At 40.2% G+C, this 25,273-nt stretch overlaps 1 protein-coding gene across 2 annotated transcripts in view; it reads left to right on the forward strand.

Moving 5' to 3' along the window:
• The window catches only part of srsf11 (serine and arginine rich splicing factor 11), a 36,177-nt gene extending 13,203 nt beyond the window's left edge, over positions 1–22,974 (forward strand). For both annotated transcript variants that reach the window (XM_041207660.1, XM_041207661.1), the window contains exons 4-12: positions 5,500–5,601; positions 8,094–8,140; positions 10,052–10,179; positions 10,957–11,038; positions 14,711–14,839; positions 15,005–15,088; positions 21,201–21,314; positions 21,752–21,905; positions 22,081–22,974. In XM_041207660.1, the coding sequence (XP_041063594.1) occupies positions 5,500–5,601; positions 8,094–8,140; positions 10,052–10,179; positions 10,957–11,038; positions 14,711–14,839; positions 15,005–15,088; positions 21,201–21,314; positions 21,752–21,905; positions 22,081–22,284 (1,044 nt within the window). In that variant the 3' untranslated portion in view covers positions 22,285–22,974. The remainder of the gene's footprint in view (positions 1–5,499; positions 5,602–8,093; positions 8,141–10,051; positions 10,180–10,956; positions 11,039–14,710; positions 14,840–15,004; positions 15,089–21,200; positions 21,315–21,751; positions 21,906–22,080) is intronic.
• Positions 22,975–25,273: the final 2,299 nt, after the last annotated feature.

Genomic DNA, 25,273 nt, shown 5'->3' on the forward strand with positions numbered 1-25,273 from the left:
CCATCTGGGCATCCATGAGGCGCTGTGGGCCATCAGCAGCAGAATTGTACTCAAACACAACCTGTAACCTCATGGCCCAGCATTTCCCCACTCTACCATTACCATCAAGCCAGGGGACCAACCTTGGTTCAATGAAGAGTGCAGGAGGCCATGCCAGGAGCAGTGCCAGGCATATCTAAAAATGAGGTGTCAACCTGGTGAAGCTATAACACAGGACTACTTGCGTGCCAAACAGCACAAGCAGCAAATGATAGAGCTAAGCGATCCCACAACCAACAGATCAGATCTAAGCTCTGCAGTCTTGCCACATCCAGTCGTGAATGGTGGTGGACAATTAAACAAACTCACTGGAGAAGGAGACTACACATATATCTCCATCCCCAATGGTGGAGGAGCCCAGCTTAGCAGTGCAAAAGATGAGGCTGAGGCATTCGCAATAATGTTCATCCAGAGGTGATGAGTGGATGATCCATCTCAGCCTCCTCTGAAGGCCCCCAGCATCACAGATGCTAGTCTTCAGCCAATTCGATTCACTCCATGTGATATCAAGAAATGGCTGAAGACACTGGATACTGCAAAGGCTATGGGCCCTGACAATACTCAGGCGATAGTACTGAAGACTTGCTGCACCCCTAGCCAAGCTGTTCCAGTACAGCTTTTTGGAAAATTGCCCACGTATGTCCTGTACACAAAAAGGACAATCCAACCCAACCAGTTACCATCCCATCAGTCTACTCTTGATCATCAGTAAAGTAATGGAAGGGGTCATCAACAATGCTATCAAGCGGCACTTGCTTAGCAATAACCTGCTCGCTCATGCCCAGTTTGGGTTCCGCCAGGGTCACTCAGCTCCTGACCTCATTACAGCTTTGGTTCAAACATGGACAAAAGAGCTGAACTCCTTAGGTGAGTTGAGTTTCTGCCCTTGACATCAAGGCAGCATTTGACTGAGTTTGGCATCAAGGAGCCCTTGCAAAACTAGAGTCAATGGGAATCAGGGGGAAAACTCTGCACTGGTTGGAGTTATACCTAGCACAAAGGAAGATAGTTGTGGTTGTTGGAGGTCACTTATCTCAGCTCCAGGACATCACTGCAGGAGTTCCTCAGGGTAGTGCCCTCGGCCCAACCATCTTCAGCTGCTTCATCAATGACTTTCTTTCTATCATTCCATCATAAGGAATACTGAAGAAGTCCATGTCCAAATGCAGCAAGACCTGGACAATATTCAGGCTTGAGCTGACAAGTGGCAAACAACAATCATGCGACACAAGTGTCAGGCAGTGACCATCGGCAACAAAAGAGAATCCAACCATTTCCCCTTGATGTTCAATGGCATTACCATCACTGAATCTCCCATTATCAACATCCTGGGGGTTACTATTGACCAAAAACTGAACTGGACTTGACATATAAATACTGTGGTTACAAGAGCAGGTCAGAAGCTAGGAATTGTGCAACGAGTAACTCAGCTCCTGCCTCCCCAAAGCCTGTCCACTATCTAAAAGACACAAGCCAGGAGTGTGATGGAATACTCCCCAATTGCCTGGATGAGTGCAGCTCCCACAACACTGAATAAGCTGGACACCGTCCAGGACAAAGCAGTCTGCTTGATTGGCACCACATCCGCAAACATACACTCCCGCCACCACCGATGCACAGTAGCAGCAGTGTGTACCACTGCAGGAATTCACCAAAGCTCCTTAGACAGCACCTTCCAAACTCATGACCACTACCACCTAGAAGTACAAGGGCAGCAGATGGGAACACCACCACCTGGAGGTTCCCCTCCCAAGTTACTCACCATCCTGACTTGGAAATATATCGCCGTTCCTTCACTGTTGCTGGGTCGAAACCCTGGAACTCCCTAACAGCACTATGGGTGTACCTACACCACATGGACTGTAGTGCTTCAATAAGGCAGTTCACCACCACCTTCTCAAGGGCAATAAATGTTGGCCCAGCCAGTGAAGCCCACATCCGTGAATGAATAGTCAAAAAAAGATCCATTTTTACCTACTCAATTTCCTGTTAGCTAAACAGTCCTCTACCCATGCTAATATGTTAACTCCTACACCTGGAGCTCTTATTTTGTGTAGTAACCTTTGGTGTAACACCTTGTCAAATGCTTTCTGGAAATCAAAGTGTAGTACATCCACATGTTATCTTTTACTCACGTTGCTTTCACTTCCTCAGAACGCTAATAAATTAGTCAAACATGATTTCTCATTCACAAAACCGTGTTGACTCTGCCTGATTGCAATCAAGTACCCCACTAAAGCCTCCTTAATGGCTTCCAACATTTTCCCTATGACAGATGTTAAGCTAGCTGGCCCATAGTTTCTTGCTTTCTGTCTTCCTTCTTTCTTGCTAAGAGAAGTTACATTCACTATTTTCCAATCTGATGGGACCTTTGTGAATCTAGGGAATTTTGGAAAGTTAAAATTGATGCATCTACTATCTCAGCGGCCACTTCTTTTAAGACTCAAGGATGAAGTCTGTCAGGACCCTGGGGACTTGTCAACTTTTAGTTTTAATAATTTTCTCAGTACTCTTTTTTTCCCTGATGATTATAATTGTTTTATGTTCTTCCCTCCCCTTCACCTCTTGATGTACTCTTATTTCTGTGATGTTATTTGTATCTTCTACAGTGAAGACAGATGCAAAATAACCTGTCCAATTCATCCACCATTTTCTTATTTTATATTAATAATTCCCCAGACACACTTAGAGGACCAACATTCACTTTATTTTTTTTCCTTTATAAATACTTGTATAAACTCTTAGAATCTGTTCGTGTATTTCTAGCCAGCTTTCTCTTGTACTCTTAATTTTTCCCTTTATTGTTGCCATTCTTTCCTGTTTTAATATTCTGTCTGAACTTGTAACCTGCCATTAATCTTCGCGGAATTGTGCACTTTTTATTTCAATTTGATATGTTTAACTTCCTTAACTAGCCATGGATGGTACGTCCTTCCCCTGGAGTCTGTCATTCTCTGTATCTTTGATAACTAACAATGTTATGAAATATCTCCTTAAATGTTTGCCACTGTATCTCTATTGACTTATCCCTTACCCTAATTTCCCAGCTCGCTGTACCCAGCTTTGTCTTCATAATTGCCCCTGAAGTTCCAAACACTAGTCTTCACTCTTCTCTCCATCAAACTGAATGTGAAATTCAATCATGTTATGATCACTGCTACATAAGAGTGTCTTTGCTATCAAGTTATTAGTTTGTATTGACGTCAGTTTCATTGTTGGTTATGCCATCAAGTGCTCCCATTTATTTTGGGCAGAACAGAAATGCTGGATTTTGGATGATTACTTTTGCTTGTCTATATTTTATATTTTGATATTCTCACAAAAGCAAAAAGCAGTTATTTCACCGGTTAAGTTGAACATTTGTTAATTTGCATTGTTCTCAAATTATAGTTGGCATCATGAAAACAATGCTAAATCCCCCTTTAATTATGTTGCCTGCTACAGACACTTAGCACATTTTAGGTCAAAGTGGAAAGTTCTCGCAGATGTAATAACATTCAGCTTGAGAATTTAAATATCTTTCAGGCAATATTGTCTTAAGACAGACGAGCACATTTAATAAATATCAAATGATAACACTGACCCTAAGATAAAATCAGAATACTGCTGATGCTGGAAATCTGAAACAAAACAAAAATTGCTGGAAAAACTCAGCAGGTCTGACAGCATCTGTGGAGAAGAAGACAGAATTAACGTTTTGAGTCCAAAACGTTCATTCAGACTCGAAACGTTAACTGTCTTCCTCTCCACAGATACTGTCAGACCTGCTGAGTTTTTCCAACAATTTTTGTTTTTGTGACACTGACTCTAATGTATATTGAATATCAATGGTCAGTGTCTGATCCTTGCATTTTGACTTCTGAAACCATGTCCTCTAAGATTATCAACTGATTTTGTATCAGAATTAATGCTTAAGAGGAGAAAAATATTACCCAGTAACCGCTGTATACAACTATTTATTCAGCCCTGTAGGTTGATGTCTGTACCAGGAATATGATTTGGGGAAATTCAAAGGCTTGTTTCGCTTAAAGTTTTATTTGTGTCTCATGACTTGAGAGTTTAGGAACAATTTAGATGCCCCAAAGCTGGGTGTTTCTAACATTCTCACGGTCTCTGTAAGTTTCATAAACTTCTTATTTGCGTTTTTTTTTCTAACGTTTGTAAATTGCATTGAAATGAATGTGCCTGCTATAAGTGGTGGAGATTGTATTGAGAAAGTACAATTGTATAGAATTTTGTACCGTGACTAATGAGTAAACAGTGCAATTTTTATATTTTGTTCTTCTAAATATAGATTATAATCTGAGAATTTTAATATGTAAAGTATAACATTGATGTATTATTGATTTACATATGGTTGGAAGCAATTTTGACAGTGAAATAACAGCACAGAAGAAACCTATTACATTATATGAAAGCGCATGAATAAAGTGCCTCTTTTTAATTGTATATTGGCACCACTACACTTAGTATCCCAGTGATAGCACTGGAAAATTTTGTCTTCAGAAGCAGGCAGTCATTATTTTTGGGAACAAACTTTTTCAAATTTCCACAGTACTTGTCCTAAATGTTGCTAAGATTCAAATGTGCAACACAAATAGTCATCAGCGTTGCTTTGAAATATCTGAATCCAAATAGTTTGTGGACTATTTGAATTCCCTTGGCTGGATTTTGCAGTCGATGGTGATAGAAATGCATTCACCTCAAAACTGCTTACAAAGATCTAGCCAATTTCTGTTTTCCCCTTTCCTGGTAGCCTGATTTGCAGAAACCAACAGATAAGTAACCAATAAAATTGAATTATTTTCACAGACAGTTAACCAGGAAATTAAAAGCACATAATATCCGTCACTATATTTTTCAATATCTGAACATTTTAAATGATTACATTGGGTTACGATAAAAGCTAAAACAACTTGCCCTCCAGAGAAACATAGGATCACTGGCCGCAACTTCTGGATTTCTGTGTTATTCTGTGCATGTGCAGAATCCCAGTATTTGCTGTCATTTTTCAGTGGAATAATGAAGGCAAGTGCTTGCAGTTTTGCCACTGTTGCCACCGCCAAATCCAGTTTTATTTTTGAGCCTTGCATTTGTACCAAACTGTAAATTGGTGTCTTCCATTTCCTATTTTGCTTCAGATGCAGAAAAACTCTTGGGAAGGTGAGTGAGTTGAGAGTGAATTCAATCTTATAAGTGCAGGACACAAATTTAGCTTCCTTAATTTGATCAATTAAGGTTGGAGATTATCTAACAAGAGAGGCTAACGTTTCTTAAAATAGCATTAACAGTCTTCAAATAATATGGATATATTTTATATCAATAATCAGACTTCCATCAAATGCAGTCATTTTGTACAATACATTACAGCAGTGTGGGAAATAAAATATTGAGGGCTATTTTCAATTAAAAGTTTTACACAAACCGTTTTTTCAGGCACTTTTTTTTTCGTTTAACTAGCTCAGCAGTGTTCCTTTGGCTGCTACTCTTGGGAATGTTAATCCTGGTTTGGACCCAACTCTTGCTGCTCTTGGACTGCCAGGAACAAACTTGAATTCACAGGTAAGTGTGGTGGGATAGCTGTCATGGAATGAATACTAAGATGACAATTGGCTGCTATTTTGACCTCATAACATTTGCAGGTTAATAATTAAAGTTCTAATAGAGCAGTTTTCTGTTAGTGACTAATGCTAACAGGCAAAGCCATTTTTGTAAGTTACACTACTGCCTTGGTATTTATGCTTTAGATCTGCTGATCTTCAGTCTAAATCACTAGCTGTTTTTTTCCACCCAACTGTTCTGTACACCCAGATGTGAACAGTGGGATTTGTGGAGTTGTACCAGTGGAGTTAGCTGTTAAGCTAACTCATCTGGAGTAGCAGGAATGGCACTTCAATTCCCAGCATTTACTGGGTTTTGGAAGGAAAATCAGCTTAGCTTCCCATTTTTTTATCACTATTTGGGTGCTATGGAACTATTTAATGTAATGTGACAGGACATACCAAATAAATCTAGCATTCACATGACACTGTGCCAGGTATTAACCATCTCCCATGATATTCAATGGCATTACCATCTCTGAATTCAGGGATGAGGAAAGGTTGAGCAGGTTAGACCTATACTCAATGAATTTCAAAGAATGAGGTGTGATCTTATTGAAGCATACAAGATTCTAAGGGGGCTTTACAGGATAGATGCTGAGGATGTTTTCCCCTGTAGGGGAATCTAGAACTGGAGGGGGGCACAGTTTAAAGATAAGGGCTCTCCCATTTAAGACAAAGATGAAGAGGCATTTCTTCTCGGGTTCCGTAGTGTTTGGAATTTTCTACCCCAGGGAACAATGGAAGATGGGTCATTTAATATATTCAAAGCTGAGTTAGGACAGATGTTTATTGACAAGGGAGCCAGGAGTTATGGGCAAGTGGCAGGAAAGTGGTGTTAAGGCCACATCATGGTGGAGCAGGCTTGAAGGACTGAATGGCCTACTTATAATTGTTGGGTTCTTATGAATCAACCCACTAACAAAATCTTATTGACCAGAAACTGAACTGGATCAGCCGCATTAATACTGGGGCTACAAGAGCAGGGCAGAGGCTGGGAATTTTGTGGTGGGTAACTCACCACTTGACCACCATGACTACCCCCGCCCCCAAAGTCTGTCCACCATCTACACGGCACAAGTTAGGAGTGATGGAATACTCTCTGCTTGCCTGTATGAGTGCAACTCCTACAACACTCAAGAAGAGTCAACACTAACCAGCACAGGGCAGCAGTTCACTTGATTGGCACTCCATTCATTTCCTTGAATATTCAGTCCATCTGACAGAATGGCAGCAGAGTGTACCATGTACAAGGTGCATTGCAGCAGTTTATCAAACCTCCTTCAATAGTACTTCCAAACCTTTGACATGTACCACCTCAGGGACAAGGGTAACAGGCACTTGGGAACACCACAATCTGCAAGTTCCTCTCCAAGGCACATATATCCTGACTTGGGAATCATATTGCTGCTCTTTCACAGTTGCTGAATCAAAATCCTGGAATTCCCTCCCTAATAGCACTGTGGGTGTACCTACACTACATGGACTGCAGTGGTTCAAGAAGGCAGCTCACCACAACCTTCAGGGCAATTAGAAATGGGCAACAAATCCAGCCTTGCTAGTGATGGCCCATATCCCATGAAAGACTTAAAAATGTTGATACGTAATCTCCAACTTCCTGTGCCGTTACAATGACAGATACTGTTCAGTGCTATTTGTGGGGGTTCAATAGATATTGTTTCTGTGCTTTATTCCCAACATGATGTACTGTTACCATACTGAAAAGTCAACCAAGTCAACTGGGCTTTAAAACCTTTTAGGATTACCGTAAATTCAAGGCATTAAAAAAAAGTAACTGGCAAACATCTATATAATTTGCACTAAACCCCAATTGCTAAATGCAAGTTAGATTTTATTATCTTTGAAAGTGGTTCATAAGTTGTCATTGATATTGAAATCCAGTGATGGTGAGGCTGATATCTTGTATCTCGTGACATTTCCGCTTGCTTAGTTCTGATGTGTTCACATGAGGCTTTACTAATTAGAACAGATTTTAGCAAGATTTTCAATTGGGTCTGTACTTTTGAGTCAACCCAAAAAGACTCCGGTACAATTGTTGCAAAAAACAGACGTAAGTTTGAAATCTTTAGGCCTTGCTTCTTTCAGCCTAGTCATTTCTGTTCCCTTATCAGAAGATATGAAACTTAGAATCTTTGAGTAAATTTGAGAACCACTGTTTGTCGTTCATGCTTCTTTAGTGACAAACTAGAGATTCTGCAAAGCAAGTGCAGAGGAGAAAGTAGCTTTACAGGAAGTGGTAAGCCTTGAGATTGAAACTCTGAATAAAGGATTTGATAAGGAATTTGTGCTAAGAACTAGAAATGTGTTCTCTATTTCTTAGGTATGGAGCCTGGAATTTTGTCAAAGTTTTGCACTGACTAATGTTGGTATTTTTTTATTTCCAAAGTACGCTATTATTACCATGTAGTATTATTTATTCTTTTGTGCTCTCAGGTTACGGCAGATCAGCTTTTAAAGCTCATCACTCAAGTTGATCCAAAGTAAGTTCTTTTTATTGTTGAATAAAATTTATTTCTTTATATCCCAGCTAGTCAATTCTGTGGAGGAAGGCCTCAGTGCTGTCTACTCCTATTTGCCTCATTTATAGGTGCATGCAAAAGAATAATCCAGACTCAGTTGCACCAAGTAATAATTGTAGGTTAGCATTCATCATTATAGCGCAGGAGGAGGCCAGTCCCATTCTATTCCCGTAGCCCTGTAAGTGTATTTTCAAGTGGCCATCCCGTTTACTTCTGTAATGATTGTCTCCGCTCCCATCCTCCTTGTAGGCAGTGTTCCAGGTCGTTACTGCTCATTTGTCCTTGTACAATCAGACAGTAGGGACAGCTTTCTTTGCTTGCTTTATTTGTCAAAAGCTTGTATGCCTCTATCAAATTTCCCTTCAATCACCTTTGATCCATTCTGATAAATGCCAGCACCCACTTAAGAATCCTTACTTCCTTCCAAAAATGTGGTGACCAGATCTAGGTTCACTAATTGTGGCATAATCAGTTTTATAAAGGTCCTTCTTACTTAATATCTCTGTTTATGAATCCCAAGATTCCATATACTTCGCTAATTACTCTTTCAATATGCCCAAAGATTTATGCACATGCACCCCAAGATCCCTTTGTCCTTGCACGCTCTATAGAACTATGCAGTTTAAGTCTATATTGACTCTCCCTATCCCTTCGGCCAAAACACATCACTGCTCGCTTCTCTGCATTAAATTCCATTGACTGCATGTTCTCCTAGCCACGTATGGTATTCTTACTACTTGCCACGTGTCCAAGTTTGGTATAAGAAAATGTTGAAATTTTTACACTCTTCCATTATCCCAAGTCATTTGTAAGTGTCAAAAAGAAGTGATCCTAGCATTGACCCTCAGGGAATGTCTACCATTTTCCAGTTTGAAAATCAGCCATTTACCACAACTCGCTGATTTCTGTTCTTAAGCAAATTTTCTTTATCCAAGTTGAAACAGCCTTCTATTCATGAGTCACGATTTTGACAATCTGCTTTTAAGTGGTCCTTTGTCAAGCACTTTGTTGAAATCAGGATAGAAATCAACCATTGCATTCCCTTCATCAACCTTTTCTGTTACTTCATATAAACATTCAATTAGATTAATCAGGCACCATCTGTATTTTGGAAATCTCTCCTAGCTGTCTAACTCAGATCTCTCCAAGTGCCTGTTAATAAGAGCACTGCTATTGGCCTCCATGCCTCTGTATTAGGGAAGGGAAAAAATAGCCAGATTAATTGCTGTCTGCTAGCCCCTGATGTGTGTATGCTTGTATATATAGATACCTTCATGATCCAAGTCAGCCTGTTTGTCATCCACACATCACAAAGAGATACTTGGGTGAAGTATGAGTGTTGACAATTGTGAAACTTCAACTTGGTGAATGTTGGTGCCTTCAAGAGCCATTTGAAATTGAAGATGTTGGTATTTTTTTCCCTCGGCTTGATCATGTGGCATGTTTCATATTTTTCAAAAGGCACTTTGGTACATAGAGACTGGATGGGGAGACTGGATGAGCAGTCTGTATGGGCCCCAAACAGTTCCAAGCAGATTTGCTTCAAAAAGGACAAATATTAGTAGTTGATTAGTGAATGGATAATGGACAATTTTGCCAGCTAGATTGCCATAGGACAGCACTGTCCAAGCTCATCAGTAGGAGCATGATTGGCCAATCTGGAAACTGTAATGCTTTGATCTGTACTGTTTGGAGAATCTTACCTAGCTAATTAAGTGAAGGTGCGACACCACTTAATAATGAGCCATATTGTCTTTCCTACCTTCCTTTCGTGTGTTTAAGTTAAAAGCTGCATGTAATCCTTATTCAGATCAGATTTCCGGAGGGGAAAAAGTTTTGTCATGAGAGCTACACTATTTTCATTTTTTTTAGGTTAAACCATGCTGCTGGTGCCATTGTGAGCCCAGCCCTGAAATCTGACACCTCTTCAAAAGACATCGAAGAAGCAATGAAGAGGGTTAAAGAAGCACAGTCATTGATCTCAGCAGCTATAGAAACTGGTAATACATTAATATTGTCTTATATCTGATAATAGTTATATACCTTAGACATAAAATAGATTTGGGCTAAGATGTTGTAGAGCCAGGCTTACCTTGTGTTTAGTCTTGTATGATGGCTGGAAATGGCTTGATATACAAGTCCTCAGTGTAGTAATGTTTTGAAATGTGACTGCTTTTGGTGAATTGAGTAACAATTCTTTTCAATTAAATCAATTTTCTCATCAAAGCTCTTATCTTAATAGTAATAAACAACGGGTGCATTACTGTATTGGTCAGTGCAGCCAGTTAAATTCTTGTATATTTCAAGATACCTGGAAGCGGCATGGGTTCAATATTTTGACAACTGTAACAGCTCTGTTAAATCAGCTACGTTGGCATTTTAGACAATTGCACACATTTGACTAATGTTGTCTGCAGTGCGACAATAATGACCACTTAATTTCCAAGTAATACCCTGTTTGTTGGCTGTTTCCAAGGTCTTTTTAAAGTTTAGTAGGCAATGTAAAAAATAGCCTGAATTATTCTCAGCATGTAAAGAGTCAACATCTTGGATTAATTTAAGTATTGTGGTGCATGTTATGTCGGCTTGTGTTTACCTTTTTTCTTATCTCTAATACCAAAACCCTCTGTGCTTGCTACGAACTCTTAAGCTAACTAAAAATTGTAGCTAACTAAAAATTGTTGCTAACGAGTTTGTTTTTTAAAGCAAAGAAGCAGTGGCTTTGTATATTTTGTTACTTTTGAATTCTGCCAATTATTTTGGCTTTTGTATTTCAGACAAGAAGGATGACAAAAGGAAACATTCTCGATCAAGGTCTCGTTCGCGCAGACGGCGGTCCCGTTCCCGATCGAGGCATAGGTGAGAATAAGGGAAATGTTCCTGTTTTCATTGAGAATTTTATTGAGTTTGATTTGGCACATTTTGACAACTCTAATGTAATTTGATTTGTTAGTTTACTGAAATTCATGGGAAAAATGCAACCTTCTTTTCCTTACTGATGTATAAAAATAGAAATGATAGACTTGCAATAATTTGGGCCTACTTTTCCCAATAATACTCAAAGCTAGTATCACAATTTTACAGTGCAGAAGGAGGCCATTGGGTCCATCGTATTTGCACTGGCTCTGAGTAACCCACCCAGTCCTCCTCCCCTGCCTTACACATTCTTTTTAGGTAGCAATCCAATTTCCTTGATCGAACCTGCCTCCACCACCCTTTCAGGAAGTTTGTTAAAGATTCCAACCTCCTGGGTGAAAAAAAATTTCCTCCACATTTACTCCTTTTGTCAGTTACTTTGAATATGTACCTTCTAGTTCTTGATGTTGTCCTGAATGGGAACAGTTTATCACTATTTACCCTGCCCATACCCCTCAGCATCTTGAATACCTCTGTCAAGTCTCCTCTCAGCTGCCTTTTCTCCAGAGAAAAAGTCCCAACCTCTAATCTATCCTCATAGCTTCAGTTTTTAATCTCTGGAATCATGCTTGTGAATCTCCTATGTGCTCTCTCCAGTGCCTTCACATCCTCCAAGTATGGCCCCCAGACTGGACACAGTATTCCAGATGAGGCATAACTAGTGTCTTATACAAGTTCAACATGATCTCCTTACTCTTGTATTCGGTACTTTATTAACTGCTCTCTCAACATGCCCTGCCATCTTCAATGATCTATGTACGTATACACTGAGGTCCCTCAGTTCCTGTACCTCCTTTTGAGGCTCTCCCTTTAATTTATATTGTCTCTCCATATTTTCCTGCTAAAGTGAATCACTTCACTCTTCTCTGCATTGAACTTCATCTGCTACCCGTCTGCCCAATCCACCAACATGTCTATGTCAAGTATAAAGAAAAGTACAGCCCAGAATACAGTAGCTAGGATATATGCCAAGTCTTTTATTAGTTTCAGGAATTGCATATATTTCTATCTTGTCATCAACACCATCCGTGATATAACGCTGCTCCTGCCAAGTATTAGGCCAGAACCTGAGAAAACCAATTCTGTATCCCTTGCCCCACCCAAGTTTTGAGCAGTTCCTCTAAGCTCTTAAGTTCTTGATTGCCAGATGGTTGTCGAAATAAGAAGTCGAAATAAGCAAAATTGTGGGATGACAAATACTAAGAATTACCATTTGCAATATAAAAGATTTCCAGACATGGTAGTGGATGGGGCAACTTGTATCTGAATGCATTCCAAGTAGTACTCAATCCTGATGCAAGGTCTGAGCTCGTGAGACGTGGTTGATCCTGCTGACTGTAAGAATTTAAAGTAAATTTAACCCATTTTCTGTTTTAGCTGCATGTGAGTTTAATCTATATCCTCTAACTTTCAGACTATCTGGTTGCCAAATTTGCCTACACTGATTTGGTAACTTGGACTGATTAAACTGGTGCATTTAAAAGTGCAGAAGTTTCCAGCAACTTCAATTTTAATAACAAATTGAAGCCTTCTTTCAGCCTTTGAGCAGCTGATCTCCATCTGGTTGTCTTCGCCATCGGCGAATACCTTTTGGAATCTCCTACTGACTCCTTCCTTGGGCATGATTGAGAGGTGACGATCCAAATTCAACACTTGATGGAATGGGATATGCTTGTGTATTATCATCTTGCCCACTTGTACCATGTTGTACCTTTCCTTGCTTTAGAGTGTTGAATAGCACCCTAGAGGCCGTTAATCCTGTAAAGTGGGTGTGGTCTATTTGCATAACAGGGTCAACATTTATTGGTTGCACCAGGCCAGCCAGTGAATTCTCTTTCACTCTGATATTAGAAGGTTCCATTGTACCCAGTCTCTTATGTGGGATCCTTGGTTTGATGCAAAGTTGCAGTTTGCCTCATGGGGTAGACTTCATCAACAGTGTCTCAAGGACAGGGATTTTTTTTGATGAGGGAAGTGGGTGGAGGATATGGGGTGCGAGGGGGAAGGAGTGTGTGCATGCGCGCATATGCGTGGGCAGGCATGCTTTGCGAGCATGCACCAAGGCGGGGAAGGGGGTGTGCACCTTGCATATCCTTGACATTAATGTGTTTATGGACGTTCAAAGATGTTTAGTAATTTAGTGCAAAATAAACTTGTTAGCAAAATTGGGACCCATGGCATTAAAAGGATTAACAGCATGGATATAAAATTGGCTAAGGGATCGAAAACAGTAGTGATGAATGGTTGTTTCTCAGACTAAACAAAGTATTTGTTGGTATTCCCCAAAAATTATTATTAGGACCATTGTTCTCTTCAAATATATATTAATGATCTGGTCTTGCCTCTGAAGGGACATTTTGATAAGAGCAATGAGGGGAGGTAATATAAACTGAACAGTACAATTTTAATGGGTTTGCAGATATATATGAGGTGTACACCGCTTTGAAAGTGGCAGAATAGAAAGCTGTTAAAGTGCATAGGAGTACAAAAAACAAAGTGGTTACGCTAAACCTTTTGTGAAATACTGGCTGGATCTTGCCTGGAGTGCTTTGTCCAATTCTAAAAAAGATAGAGGGGGTGCAAAAAGAGATTTATTGCAATAGTACTAGGGAGGAGGGACTTTAGTTACATGGAGAAGCTAGGATTCTTCTTGGAGCAAGAAAGTTAAGATGGGATTTGATAGAGGTTTTCAAAATCATGATCACTTTTGGTGGAGAAACTGTTTGCTGTGGCAGAAGGGTCAGTAACTAGAGGACATGGATTTAAGAATTGCTGAAGAAAGAGACATGTCTCAGCTTTTTGCCTTGCATGCTTCAGGACCCTTGCAAGAATACCAATATAAAGGGAAAATTTCAGGGCAATGCCCTGACCAATCAGGATCAAGCTACCTAGTTTAAATTTCAAACAATGCTTGGCAGTTAACTGTCAGTCACCTTCAGTGACCATGGCAGCTCCACTTGCCAGCCAATCAGCACTATCTTCACGTACAGTAAAAGTTGTTGTTTCCCCCTTATACTGGTATTCTTGCAAGCATTCTGATGAGTGCAAATTGGAAAGCTTAGACATCTCTTTTTTCAGCAATACTCAAGTTCTGCACTACCAAACGACTACATGGAATTAAGATGATTGGCAAAATTTGCAGGGTGTTATGATATGGAATATATTGAATGTATGTAAAATTCTTGTGATTGGGAAAATCTTATATTTGAGTAACAGTATATTCCTCGTTACGTAGTGCCCTCCATTAACTGTTCTAAATGTGTTTTTTGTTTGACATCTCACTTTTCTGTTCCACAGAACCCCAGGTCATCTTTACTGGAATATACTTTGTACTCTGGTTATTTTATAATTAAGCAAGGTTCACTTGGAAGACTTTACACATGGCAGCATTCTAGCTAACATGGCCTTTTCTGTCATACCTGTTTGACATTTATCTTCAAACTGCAAGTTTAACCCATTTGTAGGGTTTAGCTTGTGCTTTATAATTTGCTTTTGAGCAGTGGCCTCTATTTTCCAGCTATTTATGTCATAATCTATTCTTTAAACATAGGCTATATTGTTAAATGATGGTGATGTAGGATTATTTGTACTTAATACAACCTGTGCTTTTAACAGGCGTTCCAGGAGCAGATCCAGAAGGCGTTCACATTCAAAGTCTAGGAGCAGACGACGATCACGAAGTCCAAGACGAAGACGGTCACGCTCAAGAGAGCGAAGGAGATCCAGAAGTATATCAAAGTCGAGGTTTGTTGCTGATTTGTTTTAATATTTATGTAAGCATTTGTTACAATTCTCCTGGCTTCTGTCACTGTGGATTTTAAAGGTTTTTTTATATAGTCAAACTGTTTGTGTGAGCTATGTAGAGCTATTTTATAGTATAAATTTTATATTTCCTGAATATAATTTTAGGGAAAAAAAGAAGGAAGAGAAAAAAAGATCAAAAACACCCCCCAAAAGCTACAGCACAGCCAGGCGGTCTCGCAGTCCTAGCAGGTATGCATTCAAGTGGGGCACTTCACATTAAAAAACTACAATTTGGAAATGTGGGGTGAAGAGCATGAAGTCAGGGTTGAATTTCTTCCTCCAATTCAGAGTATCTAGTCCATGCAGCATCCCTCAATTCTCCAGCCTCCCATCGTTCAGTAGACCACTGAAAAGGCATGTTTTAGAACTTCAAACAGCAAATAAAATTAGGGGCAAGTTCTTGTGTTGCTCAGTGTCATATAACATTGAAAGCGCAATGTGTTGTTTGGTGTGTATCAACATCTATTGACCAGTTGGAAACTGAATTTTAATTATTTCATTCTGTACATTGAAGGGATTGTTCTGTTTTCGTAACTTGAGAAATGATTTGTGCAGTTACAGGTGTCTTTGCTCTCCCTTTTAATTTTCCTTCAATTGTCATGGGTACAGGAGTAGGCCATTCAGCCCATTCAGTCTGCTCTATTCTATCATTCAATTAGATTGTGGCTGAATATCTACCTCGGTGCCACTTGCCCACATTATCTCAATTTCTCTATGACAGCCTTAAGAAATCTATCGATTTCTGCCTTTAACATGCTCAGTGATTGAGCTTCCACAGCCCTCTGGGGTAGAGAACTCCAAAGATTCACCACCCTCTGGGTGAAGAAATTCCTCATCATCTCAGTCTTAAATGACCTATCCCTTATCCTAAAATTGTGTCCTCTGGTTTTAGACTCACCAGCCTTATTGACATCCATCCTGTCACACCCTGTAAGAATTTTATAAGTTTCAATGAGGTCACCCCTCATCTTTCGAAACTCTAGGGAATACAGACCCAATCTTCCTTTATTAAATAAAATAATCCTGCCATCCCAGGGATTAACCTGGTGAACTTTTGTTGCACTCCCTCTAAGGCAAGTTGTACCCCTCCTTACGTAAGGGGACCAAATCCCTCTACAGCACTCCAGATGAGGTATCAACAAGGCTCTATACAACTGCAGCAAGACATCTTTACTCCTGTATTTAAATCTTGTGATGAAGGCCGACATACATATTTGCCTTCCTAATTGCTTGTTGTACGTGCATGCTTACTTTTAGTGACTCCTGAAGAAGGATATCTGCACTTCCCAACCTCTCTCCATATTCTGCCTTTGTTTTTTCTACCCTAAGTGAATAACTTCACACTTATTCACATTATATTTCATCTGGCATGTTCTAGCTCATGCGCTTAGCCTGTCTAAGTCCTCTTGGAACTTCCTTGCATCCTCCTCACAGCTTGCGTTCCCTTCCAGTTTGGTGTCATCAGATTTGAAAATATTACAATTGGTCCCCACATCCAAATCATTTTTATAGATTGTGAACAGCTGTGGACCTAGCACTGATCCTTGCAGCACCCCACTAGTAACAGCCGGCCATCCTGAGAATGATCCGTTTATTCCTACTCTGCTTTCTATCTGGTAACCAATTCTTAATCCATGCTAGTGAAGTTCCCCCAATACCACATATTCTAAAACAAAAATAGCTGGAAAAACTCAGCAGGTCTGACAGCATCTGTGGAGAAGAAGACAGTTAATGTTTTGAGTCCATATGACTCTTCATCAGAGCTAAAGAAAAATAGAAATGAGGTAAAATATAAACTGTTAGAGGGGTGAAGACAGGTAGAGCTGGATAGAGGGCCAGTTATAGGTGGAGGCAAAGAAGAGATTGCCAAAGATGTCGGACGAAAGGACGGTGGTGATATTAGCTAAAGGATGTGAGGATGTGCTAATGGTGACATTAAGGGTAGAAAGCAGGACGGGTAAATGACAGATGGCCCTAGTGGGGGTGGAGTGCGGAGAAGGGAGCGAAATAGGCTAAAAGGTGGAGATAAAACAATGGATGGAAATAAATTGTAAAATAATAATAGAAATAGGTGAGAAAAGAAAAATATATTTAAATGTATATATGTATATATATATAATATATATATATATATATATTATAAATTATTAGAAAAAAGGGGGATCAGAAAGGGGGTGGGGATGAAGGAGAGAGTTCATGATCTGAAGTTGTTGAACTCAATGTTAAATCTGGAAGGCTGTAAAGTGCCTAATTGGAAGAAGTGCTGTTCCTCCAGTTTGCGTTGAGCTTCACTGGAACATTGGGCAGGCCAAGGACGGATATGTGGGCATGAGAACAGGATGGTGTGTTGAAATGGCAAGCGACAGGGAGGTCTGGGTCATGCTTGCTGACAGACCGAAGGTGTTCTGCAAAGCAGTCACCCAGTCTGTGTTTGGTGTCTCCAATGTAGAGGAGACCGCATTGGGAGCAGCGATTGCAGTAGACTAAATTGAGGGAAGTGCAAGTGAAGTGCTGCTTCACTTGAAAGGAGTCTTTGGGCCCTTGGACAGTGAGGAGGGGGGAAGTAAAAGAGTGGGTGTTGCACCTTCTGTGGTTGCATGGGAAGGTGTTGAGGTGTAGGGGGTGATGGAGGAGCGGACCAGGGTGTCCCGGAGGGATAGCTCCCATTGGAATGCCGATGTGTGGGGGGGCGGGGGGAGTGAAAGAGATGATGTGTTTGGTGGTGGCATCGTGCTGGAAATGGCGGAGGATGATCCTTTGAATGCGGAGGCTGGTGGGGTGATAAGTGAGGACAAGGGGGACCCTATCGTGGTTCTGGGAGGGGGAGGAAGGTGTGAGAGCAGATGTGTGGGAGATGGACCGGACATGGTTGCGGGCCCTGTCAACCACCGTGGGTGGAAAACCTCGGTTAAGGAAGAAGGAAGACATGTCAGAAGAACTGTTTTGGAAAGTGGCATCATTAGAACAGATGCAACAGAGGCGAAGAAACTGAGAGAATGGGCTGGAGCCCTTACAGGAAGCAGGGTGTGAGGAGCTGTAATCGAAGTAGCTGTGGGAGTCAGTAGGCTTATAATGAATATTGATGGACAGTCTATCATCAGAAATTGAGACAGAGGTCAAGGAATGGAAGGGAAGTGTCAGTGAAGGACCATGTGAAAATGATGGAGGGGTGGAAATTGGAAGCAAAATTAATAACCTGTGTGGGACCTTATCAAAAGTCTGAAAATCCAAATAACACCATATCCACTGGTCCTCCTTTATCAATATTTCAAGAAACATTCTCAAAAACTTTAAGCAAGTTTGTCAAACATGATTTCCCTTTCATAAATCCGTATACTCTGCCCAATTTTACCATTCCTTTCTAAATGTCCAGTTTACACATGCTGCTTAAGAGATTCACACATTTCCCTGCTTCAGATGTCAAACTAATAGGCCTGTATTCTCCATTCTCCCTCTCCTCCTTTCTTAATTAGTGGGGGTTACATTTGCTACTTTACAGCCTGCAGGAACCCTTCCAGAATCTAGAATTTTGCACTATCCCTCCAGCTACCTCTTTCAACACTCTGGGATGAAGCTCATCTGGCCCAGGGGATTTATCAATCTACAATCCAGTTAACTTTTCAAATACTACGTCTTTACTAATATCAATTTCTTTTCGTTCCTCAGTTTCGCAAGTCCCTTGGTTGCCTAGTTTTTCTGGAAGATTTTCTGTATCATCCTCTGTGAAGATAGATGCAAAGTAACTTTTCAGTTTCTCTGCCATTTCCCTGTTCTCCAATATAGATTTCCACACTTGTAATGAGCCCATATTTGTCTTAATCTTTTTAACATAGCTAAAGAAGCTTTTACAGTCTGCCTTTATGTTCCTTGCTAGTTTGCATTCATGTTCTCTTTTCCCTTTCTTAATCATTTTCTTGGTCCCCCTTTGGTGGATTCTAAATTGCTCCCAATCCTCAAGCTTGCCACTTTTTCTGGCATCCTTATAAGCCACTTCCTTTGATCAATGCAATGTTTAAATTATTAACCATGGTTGACTTGCCTTTCCCTTTGTGGTTGTGCCTTAGAGGAATGTATATCTGTTGCAAACCATGTAGTATTTCCATAAGTACTAGCCATTGCCTGTTTACCATCAAATGTTTTAGTGCACCTTCCCAATGCACCTTAGCTTGCACCTCATACTTTCATAATTTCTTTTCATCAGATTTAAGGCCCTAGTTTCAGAATGAGCTATATCTCATTCAAACTTAATGCAAAATTTTATCATATTGTCACTATTTCCCAAAAGCTCCTTTATAGCAAGGTTACTAATTAGTCTTTTCTCATTACACAACACTAAATTGAAAATAGCCTGATCTCTAGTTGGCTCCTCAGTGTACTGCTCCAGAAATGCATCTTGGACATAACTCCAGGAATTCCTCCTCCATAACGTTAGTACAGATTTGGTGAACCCAGACTAATTATTACTGTTACCCACATTACATGTATCTCTCAATTATCTGCTTTTTACTACGCCCCACTACAGTTTGGCCTATAAACAACTCCCACCAATGTTTGCGGTACCTTGCTGTTCCTTACTTCCACCCAAACTGATTCTATATCTTGATCTTTCGATTTAAGATCCTCTCTTACTAATGTACAGATCTCATCCCACTTCCTTTTCCTTTTTGCCTATCAGTTCGCAATCTTGGTCATCCTGTAGACATGTCTCTCTAATGACAATTAAATCATACCCATTTACCTCAAGTTGTACATTCAAATCATCAACCTTATTGCAAATGCTATCAGCAATCAGATGGAGTGCCTTTAATTCTGCTTTTTTAACATTATTATCTAATCTATTTGATGCTTGCGTATGATTTGTCTGTCTTCTATTTTTGCTTTCTACTTTTCTACTTCCCTTCACCGGTTTTGCTTCCCTCAAATCTGAGCTCGCTCGCTCTCTCTCTCTCTCTCTCTCTCTCTCTCTCTCTCTCTCTCTCTCTCTCAGGTTTCCATCCTCCTGCCAATCTAGTTTAAGCACTCCCCAACAGCATTAGTGAGTGTCCCTGCGAGGATGTTAGTTTCGGTCCTGTTAAGATGCAGACCATCCATCTTGTACAGGTCCCCCCGCCCCAGAATCAGTCCCAATGTCTCAGAAATCTGATGCCCTCCCTCCAATTCCCCAGCCAATCACTCAATCCTCATATTTCGATGCTCACTAGCACATGGGACTGGAAGTAATCTTGAGATTACTGTTTAGGAGGTCCTGCTTTACAATCTCCTTCCTAGCTCCCTGAAAACTGCTTTCAGGACCTCATTCTCCCTCTCTACCTTAGTCATTGGTACTGATGTGGACCATGACCTCTAGCTGTTCACCCTCTCCCAGAAGAAAATCTTGGAGCTGCTCCATGACATTCTTAATCCTGGCACTGGGGAGGCAACATACCATCCTGAAGTCATGTCTACAACCACAGAAATGTTGGTCTGTTCCTCTAATGGATCCCCTGTCACTGCTGCTGTTCCCTTCTTCTTCCTCTCCTGTACAGCTGAGGTGCCCCGAACTTGGCTCTGACTGCACCAAACTCCTCCAAGGGATCATCGCCCTCATCGATATCCAAAACGGAAAACCGATTAGCGAGCGAGACTTTAGGGGACTGCTGCACTATGTGCCTGGTTCTTTTGGACTGACTGGTGGTCACCCATTTCCTTTCTGCCTCCATGCTTCTAGCCTGCAGTGTGACCACCTCTATCCACATAGCACTCAGCCTCACAGACGTGCCACAGTGGCTTGAGCTCTGAAACTGGGAGTTCAAGTTTCTGCAGCTGGTGACACTTCCGGCATGTGTTCGTCTAGGTCACCGGTAATGTCCACAACTTCTCACACACTACAGGACGTGCATTCCAAGCTGTCCTGCCATGCCTTAAAAGTTAACTTAACAAATCTTACTAGTGTTGATAAATCTGACAAATATTTAACACACTTTTACTAGTTACAGTAAACCTTGCTTAAAGCACTTCTTTCCCCCATGCACCAAATTCCCAAGTGAACTCGATTCCGCTACTCATTCTGTGTTGCGCTCGGGCGTAGTCTCCTTACTGTGAGCCCCTTACTGACTGGTGCACAACAAGTTTTGCCTTTTAGAAAATAAGTTGTTGCATTAACTTTTGACAGTTGTAAAAGTATAAACTGTGGGAGCAAGAGGCCAATGCAAATAGTTAACTTCTACAGAACGCGATCTGCGTCTATATGACAATTCATATAAATGCAGGATTTTTATGCAAGAGTAATAGAATGCCATAATTAAAATGTTCCCTTTGACAGAGACAGAGAGCGAGAAAGAGAACGAAGGCGTAGAAGAAGTAGGACTATTTCAAGATCCCCAAAGAAGTCACGATCACCCAAGCGTAAACTGTCACGGTCACCATCCCCTAGAAGGTAATTGTTTGATACGTGGCCTCTATTTTAAATTACTACTGTTAATGAACTGAACCATATCTGTGTAGTTCATGTAAATGTATCTTAATGGGCATTTGTACCTTTTAGCATAGTGAAAAAGTTTGCAGTTTCAATTTCTGTTATAATAAAATTTCTCTGTGCTTGCAGTTTGGCTCAGTGATAGCATTGTTGATTTAGTTAGAAGGTTCTGGATTATGGTAGCTGTTCGTGATGTAAAGTGACACTTCAGTATTGCAAGTATTATGTTTTCCAATGAAAGATTAAATCAAAGCCTTAATCTTTTTGCTTTTCTTTGTCTTGTCCCTTCTCCTCATTTCCTTTTTCCCCAAAGAAAAATTACCCAATTTTTTAAACATTTCCTTGTCTTACATAGAACTTCAACTTGTTTGAAGATGTTGACCAATATAATTTTCCAGGCACAAGAAAGAAAAGAAGAAGGACAAAGACAGAGACCGAAGCAGAGAAGTGGAGGAAAGGGAGAGATCATCTAGCAAAAAGAAGAAGAGCAAAGACAAAGAGCGAGAGAAGGAGAGGGAGAAAAAAGCAGAGAGTGAAAAGGGAGATGTGAAGGTAAATCTGAAAGGGTACAGAATATTAGAAAATGTATAATCTCCCTTTTATAAATTTGTACTGGCTTGAATCATTACTGTTCTGTGGGAGTATGTGAAGTTGAAATTTAAGTGAGGTAATTTTATGTGGGTTGGTTTATTGAATTGGACAATTCAAAGTTTCCTACTTTATGCAGGTTACAAGAGATTATGATGAAGAGGAACAAGGATATGACAGTGAAAAAGAAAGGAAGGAAGAGCAGAGAGTTTCTGAATCTGGAATGTCCCCAAAACTGAAAGAGTTAGCACAACCAAGCGACAAAGAAAGTACAGATGTTGTTAAAGAGTCAAAGGTCAATGGCGATGACCACCATGAAGAAGACATGGACATGAGTGAATAAATTTAGTGAAAGCTGATTTATATTCCTAATGTGAAGTGATTATTTTTAGCAGTGCTTTCTGTCAGAATTGAAGTGTCGCCCTTCTGTTATATTTTCTACAATTAGAAAGTGGTGACCTTGGCACCTGCCTTGTTTGACAGTTTGTGAAAGAGGTGTACAGATGACTTGGTTCAGGAAGTGAAACTGCACTTCTAATAGCATCAGATTGGTGTGCCAGTAAGAAGCTTTTTTCTGAAATGTATGCAGGGATCTCCTTGACAAGAGTAGGAACCCCAGTAATGTGTAATATTTGTCTAAGAGACTCAACCAATACTGATGTAGATAGTTACATACCCTATGAGCCTTGTGACTGTAGATTTGAGTTCATGTAGTTCACTGTTTATTTAGCTTTCTTAGTTTTAAGTGGCTTTGTCTGCTTTTGTATGTAGATCTACTAAATAACGTACTTTGATATTCCCTGCTCTTCAACTTATCACTCGTATTGCACATTTTTCATAAGAGTGGGCATCTGCACAAACTGGATTTAATGTGCAAAGTCTTGTGAGGAAAATCGTTTTCTTTACCTTGATACTGACAAGTCTGTCAGTTTAGCAATTTTGGCTGCAGTATGTGCCATGGTCGTGTACAGTTTATGAAAACAATTTCTGTTTTACATGTGAGCTTTGGTAATAAAAGCTATTTTAAAGCCTGGTACAGATCCTGCTCATTATTTCATTTGGAGCTTCTTTCGTCAGGCCTTCAAGTTGTTCAACGTTTTGTAAAAACTTGAATTCAAATGTGACAGATGTGTGATGGAATATAATTTGTGAATCTGCTGTGAAAGTGGATTGCAGTTTTTTTTCTTATTTAAACCAGCCATAAATAAAAGTAAAATGAATTTAATAAAGTTTCTTTCCCCCATTTTGTTTGTTTCCAAGTTGCAGCTGGAGGAGCAAAATGGCCTGGCCAACAGATCTTCCAAGCCACTTCTAATGCTGATTTTCTCTTGCCTTCTGCCTTTCCTAGAGGTATAAACTAATGGTTATGACTTCAGTGCCTTTTGGAAGGTATTATACCCTGCCAGATTCTGTTCACACATGCTCACTTGCAGGAAGAGTGGCCAGAAAGGTGTTTCTTTCTCATCCCAATTAAGTGCTGAGGCCATTTGTCATTAAAGCTATGCTTGAGGGTTGAGAACACAATGTAGACCAGAGCTTGAATGTGGACCATTGCTGATCTATATTCAGTTGCAAGTTGCTGATACATAAGGGGAGCTTGCTGATCATTTTTATTGACATTAAGAATTGTACTTCGTAGGGACCGAAGCAAGTGGCATTCTGAGATTAAAACCTTAATTTACTTAAATTGAGCATTTAATTTCTAGTATGATACATTTTGAATCCTGACAAATGTGCAAGTTGCAAATAAATGTTAATACTTAGATTGGGGGAAAGCCCTCCACACACACAATTCACCAATTTGCTACTTTTTATACGACAGCTGATTTCTCTTACAGCCCAGTTGAAACTTGCAACTTCATGAGTTGACTTTATTTAGTGCAAAAAAGTAATAAAAGAAAAATGGAGAAGGTAGTGTTCCTGAACTTTGATTCTTTACAATTGAATTAAGTTTTATACATCAAAATTCCAGCTTGGATCAGGTATGTTTGTTTAAGTAAGATCTATTTATTCAATTTCGGACCACAGTAGTGCAGAATTCACCCAGCAAGTCTGCGCTGGCTCTGAGAGGGGAATTCTGCCTATTCCAACTACCCTGCCTTATACCTGTAACCTTGCATATTCTCCCTTTTTTCCAGGTAGCAATCCAATCCCCTTTTGAATACCTTGATTGAACCTGTCTCCTCCACCCTTTCAGGAAGCTTGTTCCAGACTCCAACCACCCCCTCGCTGGGTGAAAAAAAATTTCCTCACATCACATTTCTTTTGCCAATTATTTTGAACCGGTGCCTTCTCGATCTTAAACAAAAACAGAATTACCTGGAAAAACTCAGCAGGTCTGGCAGCATCGGCAGAGAAGAAAAGAATTGACGTTTTGAGTCCTCATGACCCTTCAACAGAACTAGTTCTGTTGAAGGGTCATGAGGACTCGAAACGTCAACTCTTTTCTTCTCTGCCGATGCTGCCAGACCTGCTGAGTTTTTCCAGGTAATTCTGTTTTTGTTTTGGATTTCCAGCATCTGCAGTTTTTTGTTTTTACCTTCTAGATCTTGATGCTCTCTTGAGTGGGAACAGTTTCTCACTATTTACCCTGTCCATGCCCCTCAGGATCTTGAATACATCTATCAAGTCTCCTCTCAGCCTTCTATTCTCTGAGGAAAACAGCCCCAACCAGTCCAATCTAACCTCATTGCTACAGTTCTTCATCCCAGGAATCATTTAGATGTATTCTAATGTTACTTATCAAACTTGTTAAATTGGTATGTGGTTTGATTTTTTTCGAGTGATGTTTAGATTGTGCCATTTCACTTAAAATAGCACCTGTCTTGAATTTATTCCTTGGGCGAATAGTTGTGGGGAAACTATTAAGCACCATGAACAGGCGAAGATGGTCCCCAGTTCAATTTTTGACATATGGAATTACCTGACATTAGCTGGTAGTGACAATATAATTATTGCAATGTGCACCCAAGAACAAGGGAAGATTGCATAGAGCAATGTGAACCTTAAGTAACTCAGGATTGGTTATGATGCTACCTTTTTCCAATATGGTCAAATCAAAAAGTAAAAGGCAGGGAGGAACTTAACATCAATACAGAAAAAATAACAGGACTTAAGGCTGACATCCCCTTGACTGGATAATTTGCTTCCTAGGGCCTTAAAAGAAGTGGCTGTAAAAAATGGAGGATGAAATTCCCTACATTCTGGAAAGGTCTCAGTGGGTTGAAAAGCCACAAATGCAACACTAAGATCAAAGTAAAATACTGTGGGTGCTGGAGATCTGAAACAAAAACAAAAATAGCTGGAAAAACTCAGGTCTGACAGCATCTGTG

Source organism: Carcharodon carcharias, chromosome 16 (assembly GCF_017639515.1).
Source record: "Carcharodon carcharias isolate sCarCar2 chromosome 16, sCarCar2.pri, whole genome shotgun sequence".
In the NCBI taxonomy this organism is placed as follows: Eukaryota; Metazoa; Chordata; class Chondrichthyes; order Lamniformes; family Lamnidae; genus Carcharodon; species Carcharodon carcharias.